Source organism: Schistocerca serialis, chromosome 1 (assembly GCF_023864345.2).
Source record: "Schistocerca serialis cubense isolate TAMUIC-IGC-003099 chromosome 1, iqSchSeri2.2, whole genome shotgun sequence".
NCBI classification, from domain to species: Eukaryota; Metazoa; Arthropoda; class Insecta; order Orthoptera; family Acrididae; genus Schistocerca; species Schistocerca serialis.
The window spans coordinates 836,754,702-836,772,144 of record NC_064638.1 but is presented as its reverse complement, the minus strand read 5'-3'; the positions used below and the strand labels follow the sequence as shown (position 1 = coordinate 836,772,144).

Here is a 17,443-nt window from a genome sequence, read left to right as displayed (position 1 = left end):
ACTATCTAGATTTAACTTGATGGTCCCCGTAGATTACTCTTGGAAAATATGGACTGCTTACAGCCTCAGCTTTGTAACTACTCGATAAGAGCTCGATATCTTATGATTAGCGGCTCTAAAGCAAACGGTAAAATAGACTTCAATAGCTGAAATACTGAATTCGGTTACAAAATGTTCACACACAAAGTAACATAAAGGAAAGGTGTCAATATTCATTACTGACCATTACGGCGGTAAGTGACAGTAATGTCATAAATTGTATTGAAATGCGGCTGAAATCTTCGAATCTCAACAGTGGACCTCAGTACGCAATTAGAAATTGATCAGCTAGGTTGTATTTAAAAAATACATTAAAAATAAAAGCGAAACGTATCAGAACCAGCGTCTTGTATCAATTAAAACAATCCTGTAAGCTCAGTATGAGGTAAAACAAGTAGCAGGAATTATTTCAATGGTAACATAGTGGGAAAATGAAGTTTCTATAAGAAAAACATTTATACGGCCTACAACTCAAGTTGACCGGAACACTATCTTTGGAAATTCTGATGGTGTCATAGATAAAATATAGAGAGCGAAAAGTTATGCACAGCTCGTATAGAAACCAGACAGTGATTATAAGAGGCGAAGGACGTGAAAGGATAGCAGTACTTAAGAAAAGAGTGAGACAGGGTTCTAGCCTCTCCTCGATGGTATTCAATGTGCACACTGAGCAAGCAGTGAAGGATACCAACGAGAAATTTCGAAAGGAAATTTAAGTTCAGGGTAAAGAAATCAAAATTAGGGGGTATACTAAAGACACTATAACTCTGTCACAGAGGACAAAGGGCTTGGATAATCAGCAGACTGGAATGGATAATGCCTTGTGCAGAAATGAAACATGAACGGTAAACATCGCAGACAAGAAGAGGTAGAAGCTTTTTAAATATGATGATATACAAGAAAAGCGAAGGTTAGATGAGTAGATCGAATAACTAATAAGAAGGTACGAAATCAAATTGGAAAAAAGAGGCATGAAGAAATCGACAGTTTAGCAATGGAGAAAGTGTGGGGGGGGGGGGAGGGGGGAGGGGGGAGGAGGAGGAGTAGGAGGAGGATGCTAGAGTATAGTCAGAAGGTAGTGTGGAGAACTGCGTCATACCAATCTTTGAAATGAAGACCAAAACAACAACAAAACATCTCAAGTGTGCTAGATTCATATCAGTATGGCCTTAAAGAGGAACTCAACTTAGATAAAGCGCAAAAGGCCATGGTCCTATTTGACGGCAGAGGAAATATAAATACTGTAAAATATGAACTGACAGGCACTTGATGAAAGAAGCTCATCCTGTGAAATCCTATTTACAAAATTCCAAAACCGGATTTTAATTAAATCCAGGATCATTTCTTAGGTTTGTAGTTGTTATGGTCTTCAGTCCAGAGAGCGGTTTGATGCTGCTGTATCCTGTGCAAGCCTCTTCATCTCCGAATAACTACTGAAACTTCATACATCCTTCTGATTCTGCTTAGCTTATTCATCTCTTTCTCTCCCTCCAAGATTTTTATCCTCCACGCTTCCATGCAGAAGTCAATTGGTGATCGCTTGATGCCTCAGAACGTGATCTACCAACCAATCCCTTCTTCTAGTCAAGTCGTGCCACAAATTCTTCATCTCCCCAATTATATTCAGTATCTCCTCATTAGTTACGTGATGTACCCATCCAGTCTTCAGCAGTACCACATTTCGAAAGCTTCTATTGTCTTCTTGTCCAACATGGCTGCACTCCATATAAATACTTTCAGAAACGACTTCCTGACATTTAAATCTATATTCGATCATATTGATAAATTTCTCTTCTTCAGAAACGTTTTTCTTACCATAGCCAGTCTACTTTTTATACCCTCTCTACTTCGGTTGTCATCAGTTATTTTGCTCCCTAAATAGCTAAACTCATTTACTATTTTAAGAGTCTCATTTCCTAATCTAATATCCTCAGTAGCATCTAATTTAATTCGACTACATTCCATTCTCCTCGTTTTGGTTTTGTTGGTGTTCATCTTATATCCTCCTTTCAAGACATTATCCATTCCGGTCAGCTGCTCTTCCAGGTCCTTTGCTGCCTCTGGCAGGATTGCTACGTCGTCGGCAAACCTCAAAGTTTTTATTTCTTCCCCAGGGACTATAATTCGTACTCCAAATTTTTCTTTGTTTGCTTTACTGCTTGCTCAGTACACATCGGAGATGTGCTACAATCCTGTCTCACTCCCTTCTCAACCACTGGTTCCCTTTCGTGCTCCTCGACTCTTAAAATTGCAATCTGGTACCTGTACAATTTTGTAAATAGCCTTTCACTCCCTGTATTTTACCCCTGCCACCTAAGAAAATTTCTTAGAGACTTCCGTATAAATCATTCTCACATGGAGTACGACTATAAAATACCACAGCAACTGCGTGCACAGAGGCATAAGGCTTGTCGTATTCCTGTGCTCTGTCCGCAGATGGAATGTGAAGGTACCATAATGTAATGGATATATGCCGATAACACTTGGACAGATTTTGGGAGTATGTTCCTAATATTACAACGAGAAAGATATGATATGTAAAAGTGTTGTAGAAATTGTATGTCAGTTATAGAAAGAGTATTGCAGTATGTCAAAACACGCATTGACAGTTGTCAACACGCTTATGAACACGCTGGATTGCTGTTGCATGCCTCTCCAAGACCCTCACACGATGTTGAAAGCTTTCGTAGCGTTTCGTGACCATCTGATTACATTTATCATCATTTCACAACTGCAACACCGGATCAAATACTTCTAGCACTTTGGCTTTACGTTTGCAAAACAGTAAACCTTTCTCGATCTCCTCAATTTCAGCGATACCGCTGTGGAACAAATTAATCTGTAGCCTGTGTCTTCTCCATATCACTCTCCATTCAATAGTCAACAGTTATCAGTGGCGTAGCTTTGCTCTCGGCATAACCCAGCCATAATACGTACTCGCTAAAGAAGTCTGTTTAGATGTAAGGAAGGTGCTGAAGCCCCTAATCTTTCCAGTGATAAAGGAAAAAATAAACTGATTAAGTATCTATGCGATTAGAGTGTACATTGCATAAACTAATTGTTTTAGGTATGTTCGCAAATAAAGTAAGAAGGACAGTGCTGTGGTGAATGTGCAGCGCAGAGAAACTGGTTCACCATTATCCATCTTTCTTCCATGATAAATACGAGCCAGTACACCTCAAACAACGCAACTTCAGTGTGCTGGCGTGACCCATCATACATAAACCGCTAGATTATTATCAATACTTTGTTAGTAGTCGCTCTGTAGAAATTGTTCGTATGTAAGAACTGTTAGAACATACGAACCTTCTGGATAACAACTGAGCTTTAGTTGCTCCTAGTGTCCAAGCTGATTAAATACGTCGAGGGTGTTATTTCTGGCCGGCCGGGGTGGCTGAGCGGTTCTAGGCGCTACAGTCTGGAACCGCGCGACCGCTACGATCGCAGGTTCGAATCCTGCCTCGGGCATGGATGTGTGTGATGTCCTTAGGTTAGTTAGGTTTAAGTAGTTCTAAGTTCTAGGGGACTGATGACCTCAGAAGTTAAGTCCCATAGTGCTCAGAGCCATTTTGTTATTCTAGAAGTAGTCCGCCCCGGTAGATGAGTGGTCAGCGTGACAGACTATCAATCCTAAGGGCCCGGGTTTGATTCCCGGCTGGGTCGGAGATTTTCTCCGCTCAGGGACTGGGTGTTGTGTTGTCCTAATCGTCATCATTTCATCCCCATCGACGCGCAGGTCGCCGAAGTGGCGTCAAATCGAAAGACCTGCACCAGGCGAACGGTCTACCCGACGGGAGGCCCTAGCCACACGACATTCCAGAAGTGTTCTTAGGGAAAATTTACTATAAAAGAAAATTTGCTATAACATCTCTTCCAAATATTGCACCTATTAACAAGACGGAGAAACCAAACGATGTACTGTGTTTAATTTCAATAACTTTTACTCGGAATTTAATTCTGCAGTAAAAGCTCACAAACTTTTCTCTCTTTTTGTATTGATATTGAATAACTACGAACTGAATAAAAATGACGATTGGGCACTTAAACACAAAGTTTTTATTGAAACCAAAACATATGTTTAAAATAGGTGGTGCACATCATCACGCCATTAACAGAAACAGTATTTATACATACGTTTGTCCTTTTATTCATTATATACTTCGGCCATAGCGCTAGAAATTTTGAACACTAACTGAGTGGGCCATCTTCAAGAAAAGAAAATTCACGCCAGTGCTTGCAATGTGACATGTTACTTAGTGAAGTAATAATAAAATAACAATAGAGTAAATTGTAACTAGCCGTTAGTCTAAGAGAACCAGCCGGACGATGTGCGTTCTGAAAACGCAGTTAAGTATCTTACACAGATCACTTGCAAGCATTTGACACAAAAATTCTTTTCTCTTTCTTCAAAATTATGATTCTTCAAAACAGTGTAATGCCAACTACCAAGCAACACACTAATACCCTGTTGAAAGGTATCCATAACATCAAGTGCAACAACTAATTGAATACAATGAGAAAAAAAATGATCTCTCTCCATGAGCTATTGAGGGTCAAATGATAATTAAATCGAAACCCTTAGCTGCCGACAGGTGTTGTTGATATACATCAATGGGGACAGGTGGATAGAGCGTCTGCCATGTAATCTGGAGATCCCGGGTTCGAGTCCCGGTCGTGGCACACATTTTAGCTGTCTCCATTGATGTATATAAACAACACCTGAAGGCAGCTAAGAGTTTCGATTTAATTATCATTTCATTCTAGATAAGCTGCACGGTCATCAATAGTATCTGTTCTTTCGGGAACAGATACCATCTTCATATATTAAGGTTCAAACTTGGAATAAATCCTGAGAAACACAATCTGAGGATATGGTTGATGGTCCCGCAATGGAGGTGAGTTCCTTCCCAGCTGAAATCAAGTGCTGGCTGTGCAACTCTACTACTCACGAATTCGTGTTGCTTTCGCAAATCAAGGGACTAGCGGAAAAAGATTGTATTGTATTGTATTTTATGGAACTGGAGACCTAGAAACGACAGAGAGACTCCATCCCCGCCATAGCCCCGCAACAGGCTGCAGAAGTCCACTCACCCCACCGCCACCCCACACCGAAACCATGGTTATGTGCGGTTTGGCTCCCAGTGGAAACCCCAGGGAACGTCTCACACCAGACGAGTGTAGCCCCATTGTTCGTCCCCGGCGTAGCCCCGCAACAGGCTGCAGAAGTCCACTCACCCCACCGCCACCCCACACCGATACCAGGGTTATGTGCGGTTTGGCTCCCAGTGGAAACTCCGGGGAACGTCTCACACCAGACGAGTGTAGCCCCATTGTTCGTCCCCACCGTAGCCCCGCAACAGGCTGCAGAAGTCCACTCACCCCACCGCCACCCCACACCGAAACCAGGGTTATGTGCGGTTAGGCTCCCAGTGGAACCCCCGGGAACGTCTCACACCAGACGAGTGTAGCCCTATTGTTAGCGTGGTAGAGTAATTAAGGTGTACGCATATGTGGAGATAGTGTTTGCACAGCAATCGCCGACACAGTGTAAGTGAGGCAGGAAAAGGGGAACCAGCCCACATTCGCCAAGGCAGACGGAAAACCGCCTTAAAAACTATCCACGGACTGGCCCGCACACCGGACCTAGACACTAGTCCGCCGGGCAGACTCTTGCTGGGGCCCGGCACTCCTTCCCGCCCGGAAAGCAGTGTGTCAGACCGCACGGTTAACAGGGCGAGCAACGGAAAAAGATTAGTTTTAATGCCCCGTCGAAGATAAAATTATTAGTGATAGGTAGCAAGATCGGATAGGACAAGGATGGGAAAGAAATCTTTCCGAAGAAACCACGACAGTATTTACTGTAATCGGCTTAGGGGAACCACAATAAAGTTAAATCTGGTTCTCCTGACGGTGAATCCCGCTACCCCCAGGCCCTTAACCATTGCGCCACTATACCCGATTTTTGTGGTTCAGAAAATTTTGTAAGAGACATGGGCTTAGACACGGGCGTAAGGACTTCAGTGAAATAACGAGACTGAAAGAAGATTGCAATAAATTTTAAGAAATGCCTGATTTCTCTCCCGGACATGAATATTTCTTTCTGAGACTGAGATACTCCACCCTTTGATGTAAAAAGATTTTGTGTCATTTAAAAACTTCCCTTTTCCGTAGCTCGAAATAATTAAATATTTTTGTCCAGTCTAAGCTTCAATTGATTGCCTTCTAAGATGACCAGTTCAATGAAATTACCATTCGATTTACTCAGTAATTAAACCAGTTCACTCTTCAATGTGATAACTGTGGGTGCGTGTGCGTTATTGATACATATCCTTAGGCAGGTACTAAATGTAATAAAGTCAGAGTGATTTACGCACTCCCGTTTTTATGAGCTTACACAACTGCCACATCTTTTTCCTGTTTCATTTCTTGCGTTCTGACCTTCTGTTTTCCTTATAGAGTTAATAAACAACGTTACGTCACTAGAGATAATCGTTTCGCAACTTAATGATGGACGTAGAAGTGATATTTTGTTTCTGTCATGTAGCAGTAAGATCACCATCTAAGCACAACTGAACCGTGGGCAGCATAAAGCCAAGTTGTGCAACCAGTGAAATAAAAAACCTTAACCGCCACATCGCAATCATGCGTCACTCCCTCCCCCCCCCCCCCCCCCCCTCCGCTAGTGACCAAAAACCTCATCCAATGAGCTACAGTCCAGAGTATAACAGCTAAGGCTTCAGACTTCCTCACTTTTTGGCCAACAGTACGGTCATCTACGGGGACATCTCTGGAGGTTCAAGTCGTAAGCTGAGGAGTGCAATCTGCCATTATAAGAGAGAAAGCACTAGCTAGGTATGTACACTGTAACGTGTATATTTACATCTGTATCGCCTTTAGTATCTGTCGCAATCATATCTGCAACATTTGTGAGAGTGGTCAGCCACCGCAGGACTTTAAACAGGAAAGCAAGTCCTTGACGTGCTAACAGGTAGTTTCCTCTAGACACAGCAGAAGAAACAAACATAACTACATTTCCGGCATTCTTTTCAAGTCTGTGACGGTGACCGTTAACATTACGTTCTCTGGCCCCACATTAGTCTTTCGATTAATTCTGTTATGTCCAGACGGTAACAAGCATAGAATGAAATTTATTTTCAATGTACTTAATGTTTCGGCATGGCATGTGACGTGTCTTATGGACAATATTGCACGAATTTTAGATAAATTTTTACTTCAGACACAAACTTAAGCACTTGTTCCTTTAGTTCAATAAAATAATAAAAGTAATGACAATTACAATTCGTTTTGCGTAAGGAAATCTTAATAAAGGCACGAAGTAAAATTTACGTATATTTATCACGCCCATGAGAATTGACTTTGTTAATAATTTTAAGAGATTCTGCTATAACAGGCGGAATATTCCGGTTATTCTTTAAAAACATGTTATACTAGTAGCCAAATGTTAAGCATAACCCGGAAACGAGAAAAATGGGAAGAAAAAACAGCAAGATTTCCGCACAGGGAGAAGTGCTCCGTGCTCCGAATTGGCACTAGATTGAAGGATAAAGAAAAAAATGTGGTTAAAGCAATGTTTACACAGTCTTTGAACGCAGAGATTACTTATTTAGTGAGCTTTAAATAGTAAATCACGAAGACTTCATTAGTATTATATATTGCAAGGTAGAATCATAGGACGCTTCGAAGCAGGCCAGACACAGACATCAATCTCAGCGTCGTTGAATACGTCACAATGTCATTTAAATGCCTTAGCGACAATTCACAGACACACGAAATGTTCCTCTTACCCCGTGACAAGACAGTAACCTGGCTGTGCAAGTGAATTATAAAATACAACGATACCTGCCTTGTATACAGCTGCCTCAGCAGTTAAGAATTTCCCGGAAAACTGTGTATCGAAGGCTCACAGCAGTTCCGTTGGATTTCAGAGATTCGGCACTGTGTGTTTCTCTCAGTAGAGTACAGAGACAGGCACCCTTATTATGGAGTCAGCAACGTAGGGATCCCTGGATGAACATACTTATCGTATATATTGGCTAACTGAATTCTGTATAACAGGACCGAGATACATAGGGAAGGCGTATTTCATCCCGATTGCTGTAACCAAAGGCTCTTACAAATCTAATAGTAGGTTCAACTGCAAATAGAACTCCTGATATTCTGAAGCATGACAAGCTTTTCTTAAATCGGTCATCAGATTATCATTGGCTCTCCTTATTGACCCGAGAGTGCAGTCACTGTGATACGTCGTCTGAAGACTACGCCAGGTGGCGAAACTGTACACCATACCGTCACCATACAGTAGTTCAAAAAGATGTTGCCGGAGAGGATGACTTGCTATTTCATGTTTAGTTTATTTATAACGTTTAGGTATTAACAACGTACATGGGATATTTTTAACATGATGAATGAAAAGTTAATATGGAGATCGGTGTTTTATAGAATCACGAAATCGTAAGTATCGATGTTTCTCTTAATTAATGACAATGAATTTTAAAGGTTTATTGGCGTATTATGGTTCGATTAATTCATCGAGCGAGGCGGCGCAGCGGTTAGCACACTGGGCTCGTATTCACGATGGCGACAGTTCAAATGCCGGCCGGAGTAGCCGAGCGGTTCTAGGCGCTTCAGTCTGGAACCGCGCGACCGCTACGGTCGCAGGTTCGAATCCTGCCTTGGGCATGGATGTGTGTGATGTCCTTAGGTTAGGTAGGTTTAATTAGTTCTAAGTTCTAGGGGACTGATGACCTCAGATGTTAAGTCCCATAGTGCTCACAGCCATTTGAACCATTTGACATTTCAAATCGCCATCCGACTGTCCACATTTGGGCTTTGATTCCTTTGAAAAAGGTGCAGCCGACATTCTTCCCCGTCCTTTCGTAATCGGGGCTTGTAGTCCGTCTAACGATCGTGCTGTCGGTGGGACGTTAAACTCCCTTGCTTTTCTTCGATTAGTTTATTTATTGTATTTTATCCGCGGCAAAGACTGTTGACGAATGTACGTGCTGCCATCAATACAAATGATTTTCTTTTGTATAGCCAAATAAATTTTTATCATTTCCTTCTGGAAAAACTGAAACTGAAGACAACAAAGCAGAAGCACAAACGTTTAACTCCGTTTTTAAATGTTCCTTCATATAGGAAAACCCAGCTGTAATGCCCCACTTTAGTTATTGTATCACTGCAAAGATGAATGAAATTGATATTAGTGCCAATGGCGTTGAGAAACAGCCGAAGTCGTGAAAACTGAACAAAGCTCTAGGGCCTAAATGACTCCCTATCAGATTCTATAGCGAATTTGAATCTGAGTTAGCACCTCTTTTATCAGTAGCATACCGAAGATCCTCTGAACGGAAACAGTGGCCGGTGGTTGGAAGAAACCACAGGTCACACCCGTCTACAGGAAGGGCAGCAGAAGTGATACGCACCGCCCAATACGCTTGAGAACCATTTGTTGTAGAGCCTTAGAACATACTCTGAGCTCCCAAGTCAACCAGCATGGGCTCCGAAAGTATCGATCACGTGAAACCCAATTTGCGATTTTCTCGCTTGACGACATGACATCCATAGATCAAGGCAGTCAGATAGATGCAGTGTTTCTTGACTTCCAAAAAGCAATCGACTCAGTACCAAACCTACGGTTATCATCAAAAGTACGGTAATAACGGGTGTCAATCGACCTTTGTGACTGGACTCAGGATTTTTCGGTGGGGAGGATACAGCATGTTGTCTTGGTTGGAGACTCTTCGACGTGTGTAGAAGTAACTTTAGGTGTACCTATGGGATCTTGCTGTTCATGTTCTAAATTAGTGACCATGGACAATATTAATTCTAACCTCAAACATTTTGCAGACTATGCATTTATGTGTAATGAAGCTACACATATATTCAGTCTGATCTCGACAATATTTCAAATCCAGTCTGATCTCGATAATATTTCAAAGTGGTGCAAAGATGTCGATTTGTTTCAAATGCCCAGAAATATACAAAACGAAAAAGGAGATGGCATCAGTGAGTCATAGTTGGAAGCTGTCGATTCACACAAATACTGGAGTGTAACATATTGTAGAGATATGAAATGGAACGATCACATCCTCTCCATCGTAGGTGAAGCTGGTGACAGACTACGGTTCATCAATAAAATAACAGCGAAATGCAGTCAGTCTACAAAAGAGACTGCAAACGAAACAGTCGTGCGATCCATCTTAGAATGTTTCTCAAGTACGTGGGACCCGTACCAAATAAGACTAACAGGGATGTACAACGTTTACAAAGAAGGGCAGCGCGACTGGTCACACGTCTTTTTGTCCCATGGAAGAGTGTGAAGAAGATGCTGAAGGAACGCAATTGGCAAACCCTTTAAGATAGTAGCAAACTATCCCGTGAAAGCCTACTTATGTAGTTTCGAGAACCAACTTTAAAGTGATGAATCTAGGAATGTGCTACAACCCCCAAAGTATCACTCTCGTAGGGATAGCAAAATCAACACCAGACTAATTGTAGCGCGTACAGAGCCGTTTAAGCAAATAATCTTTCGCACGCTCCTTGCGTGGATGGAAAGACCTAATAACTGGTACAGTGGGACGTTCCCTCTGCCACACAATTGACAGTTCTTTGAAGAGTGTGGATATAGATGATGTAGACGTAGTTAGAATGATTATTTTTCAAGAGTTACTTGAATGAAAAAATTATAACAAGTTTTAGCTCGTACCTGACTTTCCAACAATCTGGTTTATTACGATTTGACAAGATCATGTAGTTGATGACCAGTTGTCGTTGTTACTGCAATTTTTAATTAAGTTCACAAAAGTGACCGATGAAATCCATAAGGAATTGTAAATCACACATGCAATCTCAGTCTCCTGTTTCTTGTATCAGATTATGAAACTCTTTTAACATTTCACATAACCCTTTACTTCACAACAATAAGACATAATAATTGGGAAAATTATTTCTGTCAAGTACTACTTAAATTTGGCGGGTGGGGGAGGGGGAGGAGAATTTGGAACACATGACTTGCTAAATTCAATATTTTTATCTACAAAATTTGTCAATATAACACAGCTGTTGTTGGTGAATTGTGCAGTAAAAATTTCATAAATATTTCGGGTTGGTCTCTCGAAAAATGTTGGAATTATCTCCTCCCCTATTACTGGGGCCCTATGCATATATCACAGGCCTATAATGAATTTCATTTAAGCCCAGATCTTCTGAAAACTATATTGGTTCTCAAATAAAGCTTCACTTCAGTGAGATAAAAATATTTATCGGCTTATCGAAAAACTACTCCCGGTTGTGCTGTATCAGAGGCATAAACATTGTAATCAAGTCCATATATAACATACTTAAGAACAGTCTCTTTGTTCGTAGCCAACGTAATTGAATGATGGTCATAAAACAAAGGCGTTATGCCGTTAAAACTTAATAACGGACACAATCAGTATTTACATCATGTAGTGATGTTATCATTTTAAGCAAGATTTTAACTATGTGTGACGCCGTGATAGCACCAACACTAATCAAGAATGTTTTGTGATCTGATAACGGCTAGATTGTTAGCCGAAACCAGTAACCTAACCAAATAAGGAAGATTCCACGTGCGAGCCTGACTTCATGGGTTCTGAACTCCTAACATAAATAACAAATTTACAGCAGATCGCATATCTCATGATTGACAATGTCAAAAAACTTAATGAATAATTTATCGTGGTAAAGTGCTGTTGTCTATGTATTTCTATACTGTAACTACTGTTGCTAATGAAATAAAACGATGATGTTGAGTGAAAGTTTACGTGATATTATGTGTAAAGTGTGACAACTATTGGAAGAAATATATACATGTATGTTCGCTTGACAGCTGACCTTGTCTTATTTGTCAGTTCTAAGAAGTGCTACAAGTAAAATAAACATTTCCTCTTACTGCCACGATGCCATCATCTTCAATTTCCTCTGCAATTGTGGACAATGAGGTATCTGTCGTTTTCCTGATAAATCAGAAACTTCATTTCTTCAAAGTACCACGTGGCACTACCTCCTAATCTTCTGTCATTTACTTCTTTCAGTTCCTTGTGGAAAATCGTTAGGAGTGAACTGAACTGAACTGAACTGAACTGAATATCTTTCGGTCTTAGCAGGAACTGATGTGTATTGCGCAATGCCGCCCTCACTGGGTACATTATACTACTCAATATGTAGAACGAACTTCAGTATTTTTAAAGTTTCCCATCATCCTTCAGTCTACTGCGCAAACTGTCAATATCGATCTCAGATAATGGATATTAATTAGTAATATTGAACAGTATTACTCATCAATACTTATTATTGCGCAATAAATATTGATCGTGCAAAGGGCTCTTAACACGTGACATGCAATCAGCGACTCTGTACACTTTCCTCTTGCTGCTTGCAGTTGCGTGAACGCCTATAAAGCATTAACAGTTATTGCTAGAGGTGCAATGAGAAGCAATTAGCCGACCACACCTGCTGCAGCCGTGTTCCATGAGCGACACGTCAGGCATACGCTCACATAAGAGATCCAGTAGTACCCACAGTTCTATGAAAAAAGGCCATCACTTCCTCGTCACTTGAAGAGAAGCATGTCATGCTGAAGTGTGGCATGTGGAGTGGTTCAAGTACCTCCGCCTCCAAAACCTTCCTGACGTAAAGGATACTGTTCAGACTGCCCGCAATAAACATGAGTCGAGGTTGCATTTCGAACCTAATGGCTTCCGAAACCATTTATCTGCTGTGGCATTAATAGATGTAGGCCGTCAGATTGCGGCCACTCCTGCAGAGTGTAACATGCACGTGGCCACATCCGCAATCCTGGCTGAAGTGACACACCAAAACTTTAAATTTTACTGGTTAAAAAGGCCATTCACGGCGACGGCATTCATGTATCCAGCGCAGAATGACGCTTTTTGTGGTTTCTTTACAATAAATCCGAGACAAGCATGCTTATTAGTATGTTTAAAACTGCGATCGGTGACAGTTAAATATTCTGCCGGCAGTTCCCAAAAACGGGCTACGTGTGTACACCGTACTACTCGAAAAGAGCAAGTGAACTGGCGCTCTGTTGTGCAACGGTGGACATTCCGCTTGTGATCTTTCGAGCGCTGATTGGAGCAACTATCAAACGACGAGCAATATTAATCAGACTCTAGCATCAGGAGCCGCCGAGCCACAGTCTTCGACAGGTCCTCCCAACCACTGCGACACTCCAGAGTCTAGAGAATACTGTGGTCGAATAATATAGTGCTTTATGGTCGTGGGGACAAGATGGTGGTCATCCAGTATCCTGGTCACATTACGTGGTCAACTACCTCCTCATCGATAACCCGTCACAACAGCATATCCTGAACGAGCTGCAGTGGCACGATATGAGAAACACGTTTTCCGCATCGATCACCCTGCCCTGTTGTAATTCACTCTCATGATGGTTTCGACGAGCCATCCTTGCATCCGCTTTCGCATTTACACTTGCTTTGATGGTCGTTCACGGAATGAGTTTCAAGTAACACGGGCCTTTCCAGCCACGCAAAGGAGAGACGTTGTAGTCCTCCAGGCCATTCACTTGAAGTCTGAATCGCTTACTGCTGGCACCCCTACGAGTTCTGATTAATTTTGTCTATAGGTTTGCAATTTTCGCCCTGATAAATAAAACTGCCCTACTGTAAATTCTCTACCCTCCACGAAGGCTTAAGTCTTCAGTGTGACGTGAAAACTAAAATTCGATTAAGTGCTGGTATTAAAACAGCCGTAATGCATTTCAGGACCACCGTTTCTATTGCTACAAGGCGTCGCTAAGTTGTACAGTAACATGATGCAGAATCGCCGGAGATTACTCCTTCAAAGAGCGTATCCGTATGTAGAGCTGCTGCAGTACTTTTTCTGTATGCATAAGAAAATTTGTACACCATCGGAGCATGTCATCTTAATAGGATGTTTCGACATCGCACGCTACAAGGCTGTGGCAGACGTGCGACAATTGCTCAAAAAAGCTTCAACTTAAATTTCGATATTCCTTCCCACTGACATCTTCAGATTTTTTGATAGTTTTTCTCCTTATAGGTCGCTTAATCTTCTGGTTTGCACAACTACATAGGTTATTGGATGAATTAAAACAAGGAGTTCAAGACGAAATTCGAGGTGTCCTAGTTGAGACGTCGCAGCAAGTAATGGGAAATATCGACGACACTTTACAAAAATGCTTATGGAGAAAGACTCAGTTTATAACCTTGACAGTGTCCTTGACGTGTTGAGTCCTGGCATTGTTTCAGTTTTAGTCAATGGAATGCTTATAAAGTTATGTCGCTAATACTCTGTTTGTTGCAGATCTAGATTTCAACCGTTATGCGGCTATCATCAGTGGGGGAAGATGCAAGTCAAATCAGCATTATCGCTTGTCTATACGAACAGCGATAATGATAATCTGACTTGCACCTTACCGCACTGATGACAGCCATACAATGGTTGAAATCTAGATCTGCAACAAACAGATTATTAGTGACTGTTTGCTGCACATTTTCTCAGCTCCAAACACACACAGTAACTGAGCATATCCGTACCATAGGGCAGAGAACCTGTCAACACTTCTATTCGATTTCTTCGAATTTTTTTGTCTTCATGAAAAACTCTTGAGTTTTTTTCATAAAGTAGATTATGAAATTAATAATTACAGCTCTTCATTGATCATAAGCCATTCTGCAAACTGAACTGTTTCCTTCTTTAAAAGCTCCATAATGTGCATTTACACTTGTAGGCAAATCGATTCTCCTGTGTGTTATGACCTACCAAGTATGGTCTTTAACATTTCGAAAACTGAAAAACTTTTCCTTTATCGCCAGTTGATTGCAACTAATGAACTTACCATACCAAAAAACGAATTCATTTTCAGGTACCTGGAGGTCTGATGTCTGGGAAGACTATGCCTCTAAACGACCACACTGTGATGGACGAAACACAGGTAATTCTTTCTGCTTTTCTATTACGTCTTGGATTACCCGCCCGTTTTGTTCATCGTTTGTTCTGAGCGACTGTTTTCCCAGGGGAAGACAACCTCTCGCGGAATTATTTAAATATGCTTCTGCCAGGTATTTCAGTGCGATTTGCAGAGTATCCATGCAGACGTAGATGTAGAGAATCATTACTAACAAAACGATCGAATTTTATAAATACTTTTTTGAAAACAGTAACATACCAGAAAATTGAGAAACAGCTGTTGTTATTCCATTATTTAAAAAATGGGATCGCAGAAAATGTGACAGTGATCTAAGTATTAGTCTTCTGAACTCTGGTTAAAAGATATACCCAAAACTAATAACAAATACACTTAAGATACTTTGGGAAACGTTTCTTACCGAAGAACAGAATGGGTTTCGGATGGGAAGATCTTTTTAGATAGTGTTTTTTCCATTCTGCCAAATTACTGAAAAACACAGAGAACACAATTATCCCTCATATATAGCCTTTATTGACTATGAGAAAGCTTTTGATAGTGTTCCTTTATTACCCACGTTATTTAATATATACATAAATGACGTCGTAAAGAAATGGAAGAATAAAGTAGTGCACCATTATAAGCTTACTAATAAAGTTATAAATAAGTTTTTGAAAACACCCACAATTAGCACTTTGTATTTTTTACTTACCGCTTTCCTTCTTCAGATGATGAATTTCATCTTTGTCGCTGTCAATGTCATCGTATGCTACTGTACTTTAAACGTAAATTTAAGTAATATAGTATGGCCAGGTTAATCTTTAGAGCTGCCAGTCAACTTTAAATGCAGTCGTTAATGCTGTCAGGCAACTTCAAACTATAAATTCTGGTGATGCTCTTGTTCATTTGAAGAGCGAAACCTGTAAATAAGAAATACAATGAGCGATTTGTGGCTGTTTTGAAAACTTATTTTTAAAAGTCGCTGCCCCTGGAGCCAATGCCTGGCCTTACTTAAGTTATAAATACACTTATGTTTGAAGATAATCAAATAATCTTAGCGGACACAGAAGATAAATTACAGACAACAATTTGGTTCTTGCACAAGATGGCAGACGATTATAAAATGATAATATCTAAAAGTAAAACTAATATAATGGAATTCCATGGTAAAGAGAAATTAAGACCATAAATAATAACTGATGATAAGCTATTAGAAAAATAAATACTTTTAAAGACTGGTATTTAAGGTCTAATATAGTACAAACAATGATCAAGAATACATACTGAAAAAGTCCCAGCAGTTGGTAGGTACTCAAAATCGCACTCTCCTCAAAGAAGCTAGAAAAGAGACAGTACAATTTTTTTTTAATGTGATGGCAGTGCCAATTGTAACATATGGGTCAGAGACTTGGACCCTAACCGCCACTCAAAGGAGTAGGGTTGAGACAGCAGAGATGAGATCCTATCTGGTTGCAAACTTATAGATCACGTAAAAAATATTGAAATAAGGAATGAAATGGGTGTCAAAAGCACACTTCAAAAAATAGAGGAGTACAGAAAGAAACGCATGAGCTCATTCACAAGATGTCAGAAGAACGAATACCTAAAATAGTATTCAAATACACACCTGAAGGTAAAATGAACGTTGGGTGTCCTAAGAAGAGATGGAAAGATCAGCTGCAGTCTACTTGGAATTGGAACAAGCGGGATATGATGATGATGATGATGTTTCAGTACATTAGGATATATACACATCATACGGTATGAAAGTTGCATTTTTGGGTATTTAACGTTCCTCAACTTTAGATCTGAAAACGCCGTATATTCTTACTCTCGGACACGACGCCGTATGTTCTCACTCTCGGATACGAGATATCATTTCGTCCTTGTGTATGAGTAGCGTGTAGATGTTTGTTTCTGTCGTTTTTGTCTTTAATGCTCTACTATACGGTGGGATTTTGCTATGGAGATCAACTATCTGCACTCCGTATGTTTATGTGTCATTTTATAGTACGCATGCGGATATACACTAATTGTATGATGATAAGAAGCCATCGACGTCAATGCACAAACTTAACGAATTACTAACTCATCACTGCAGTAATATTCAGTTATAATTTTACAAAAAGAAACCTCTGATGTAACGACTTTCAACTAGCTATTAATGGAGGAAAATGCACGATACGGACAAGCAGGGTTCCTATTGACTGCAGGATTGATGGATCAGATTAGAGTCTGTCTTCTCATTCAGATATTTCGAAGTAGATGTTCAGAGATATTAAATTTGACGATCACATAGAATCCGGTGTAGCTAAAGAACTCATCCGTCTTCATCCTTAAGACGCTGTAAGACAACAGTATGTCCTCAAAACAGGTTGTACCCACGACGATTGTACGGACTCTAGTTAAATGCATCTCAAGTGCAGGGAACCTATATCAGGTCGGACT

At 40.6% G+C, this 17,443-nt stretch overlaps 1 protein-coding gene across 1 annotated transcript in view; it reads left to right on the top strand.

Moving 5' to 3' along the window:
* Positions 1–6,750: 6,750 nt before the first annotated feature.
* The window catches only part of LOC126484998 (protein henna), a 103,318-nt gene continuing 92,625 nt past the window's right edge, over positions 6,751–17,443 (top strand). The window contains exons 1-2 of the mRNA XM_050108605.1: positions 6,751–6,891; positions 14,954–15,022. Of these exons, the coding sequence (XP_049964562.1) occupies positions 14,969–15,022 (54 nt within the window). The 5' untranslated portion in view covers positions 6,751–6,891; positions 14,954–14,968. The remainder of the gene's footprint in view (positions 6,892–14,953; positions 15,023–17,443) is intronic.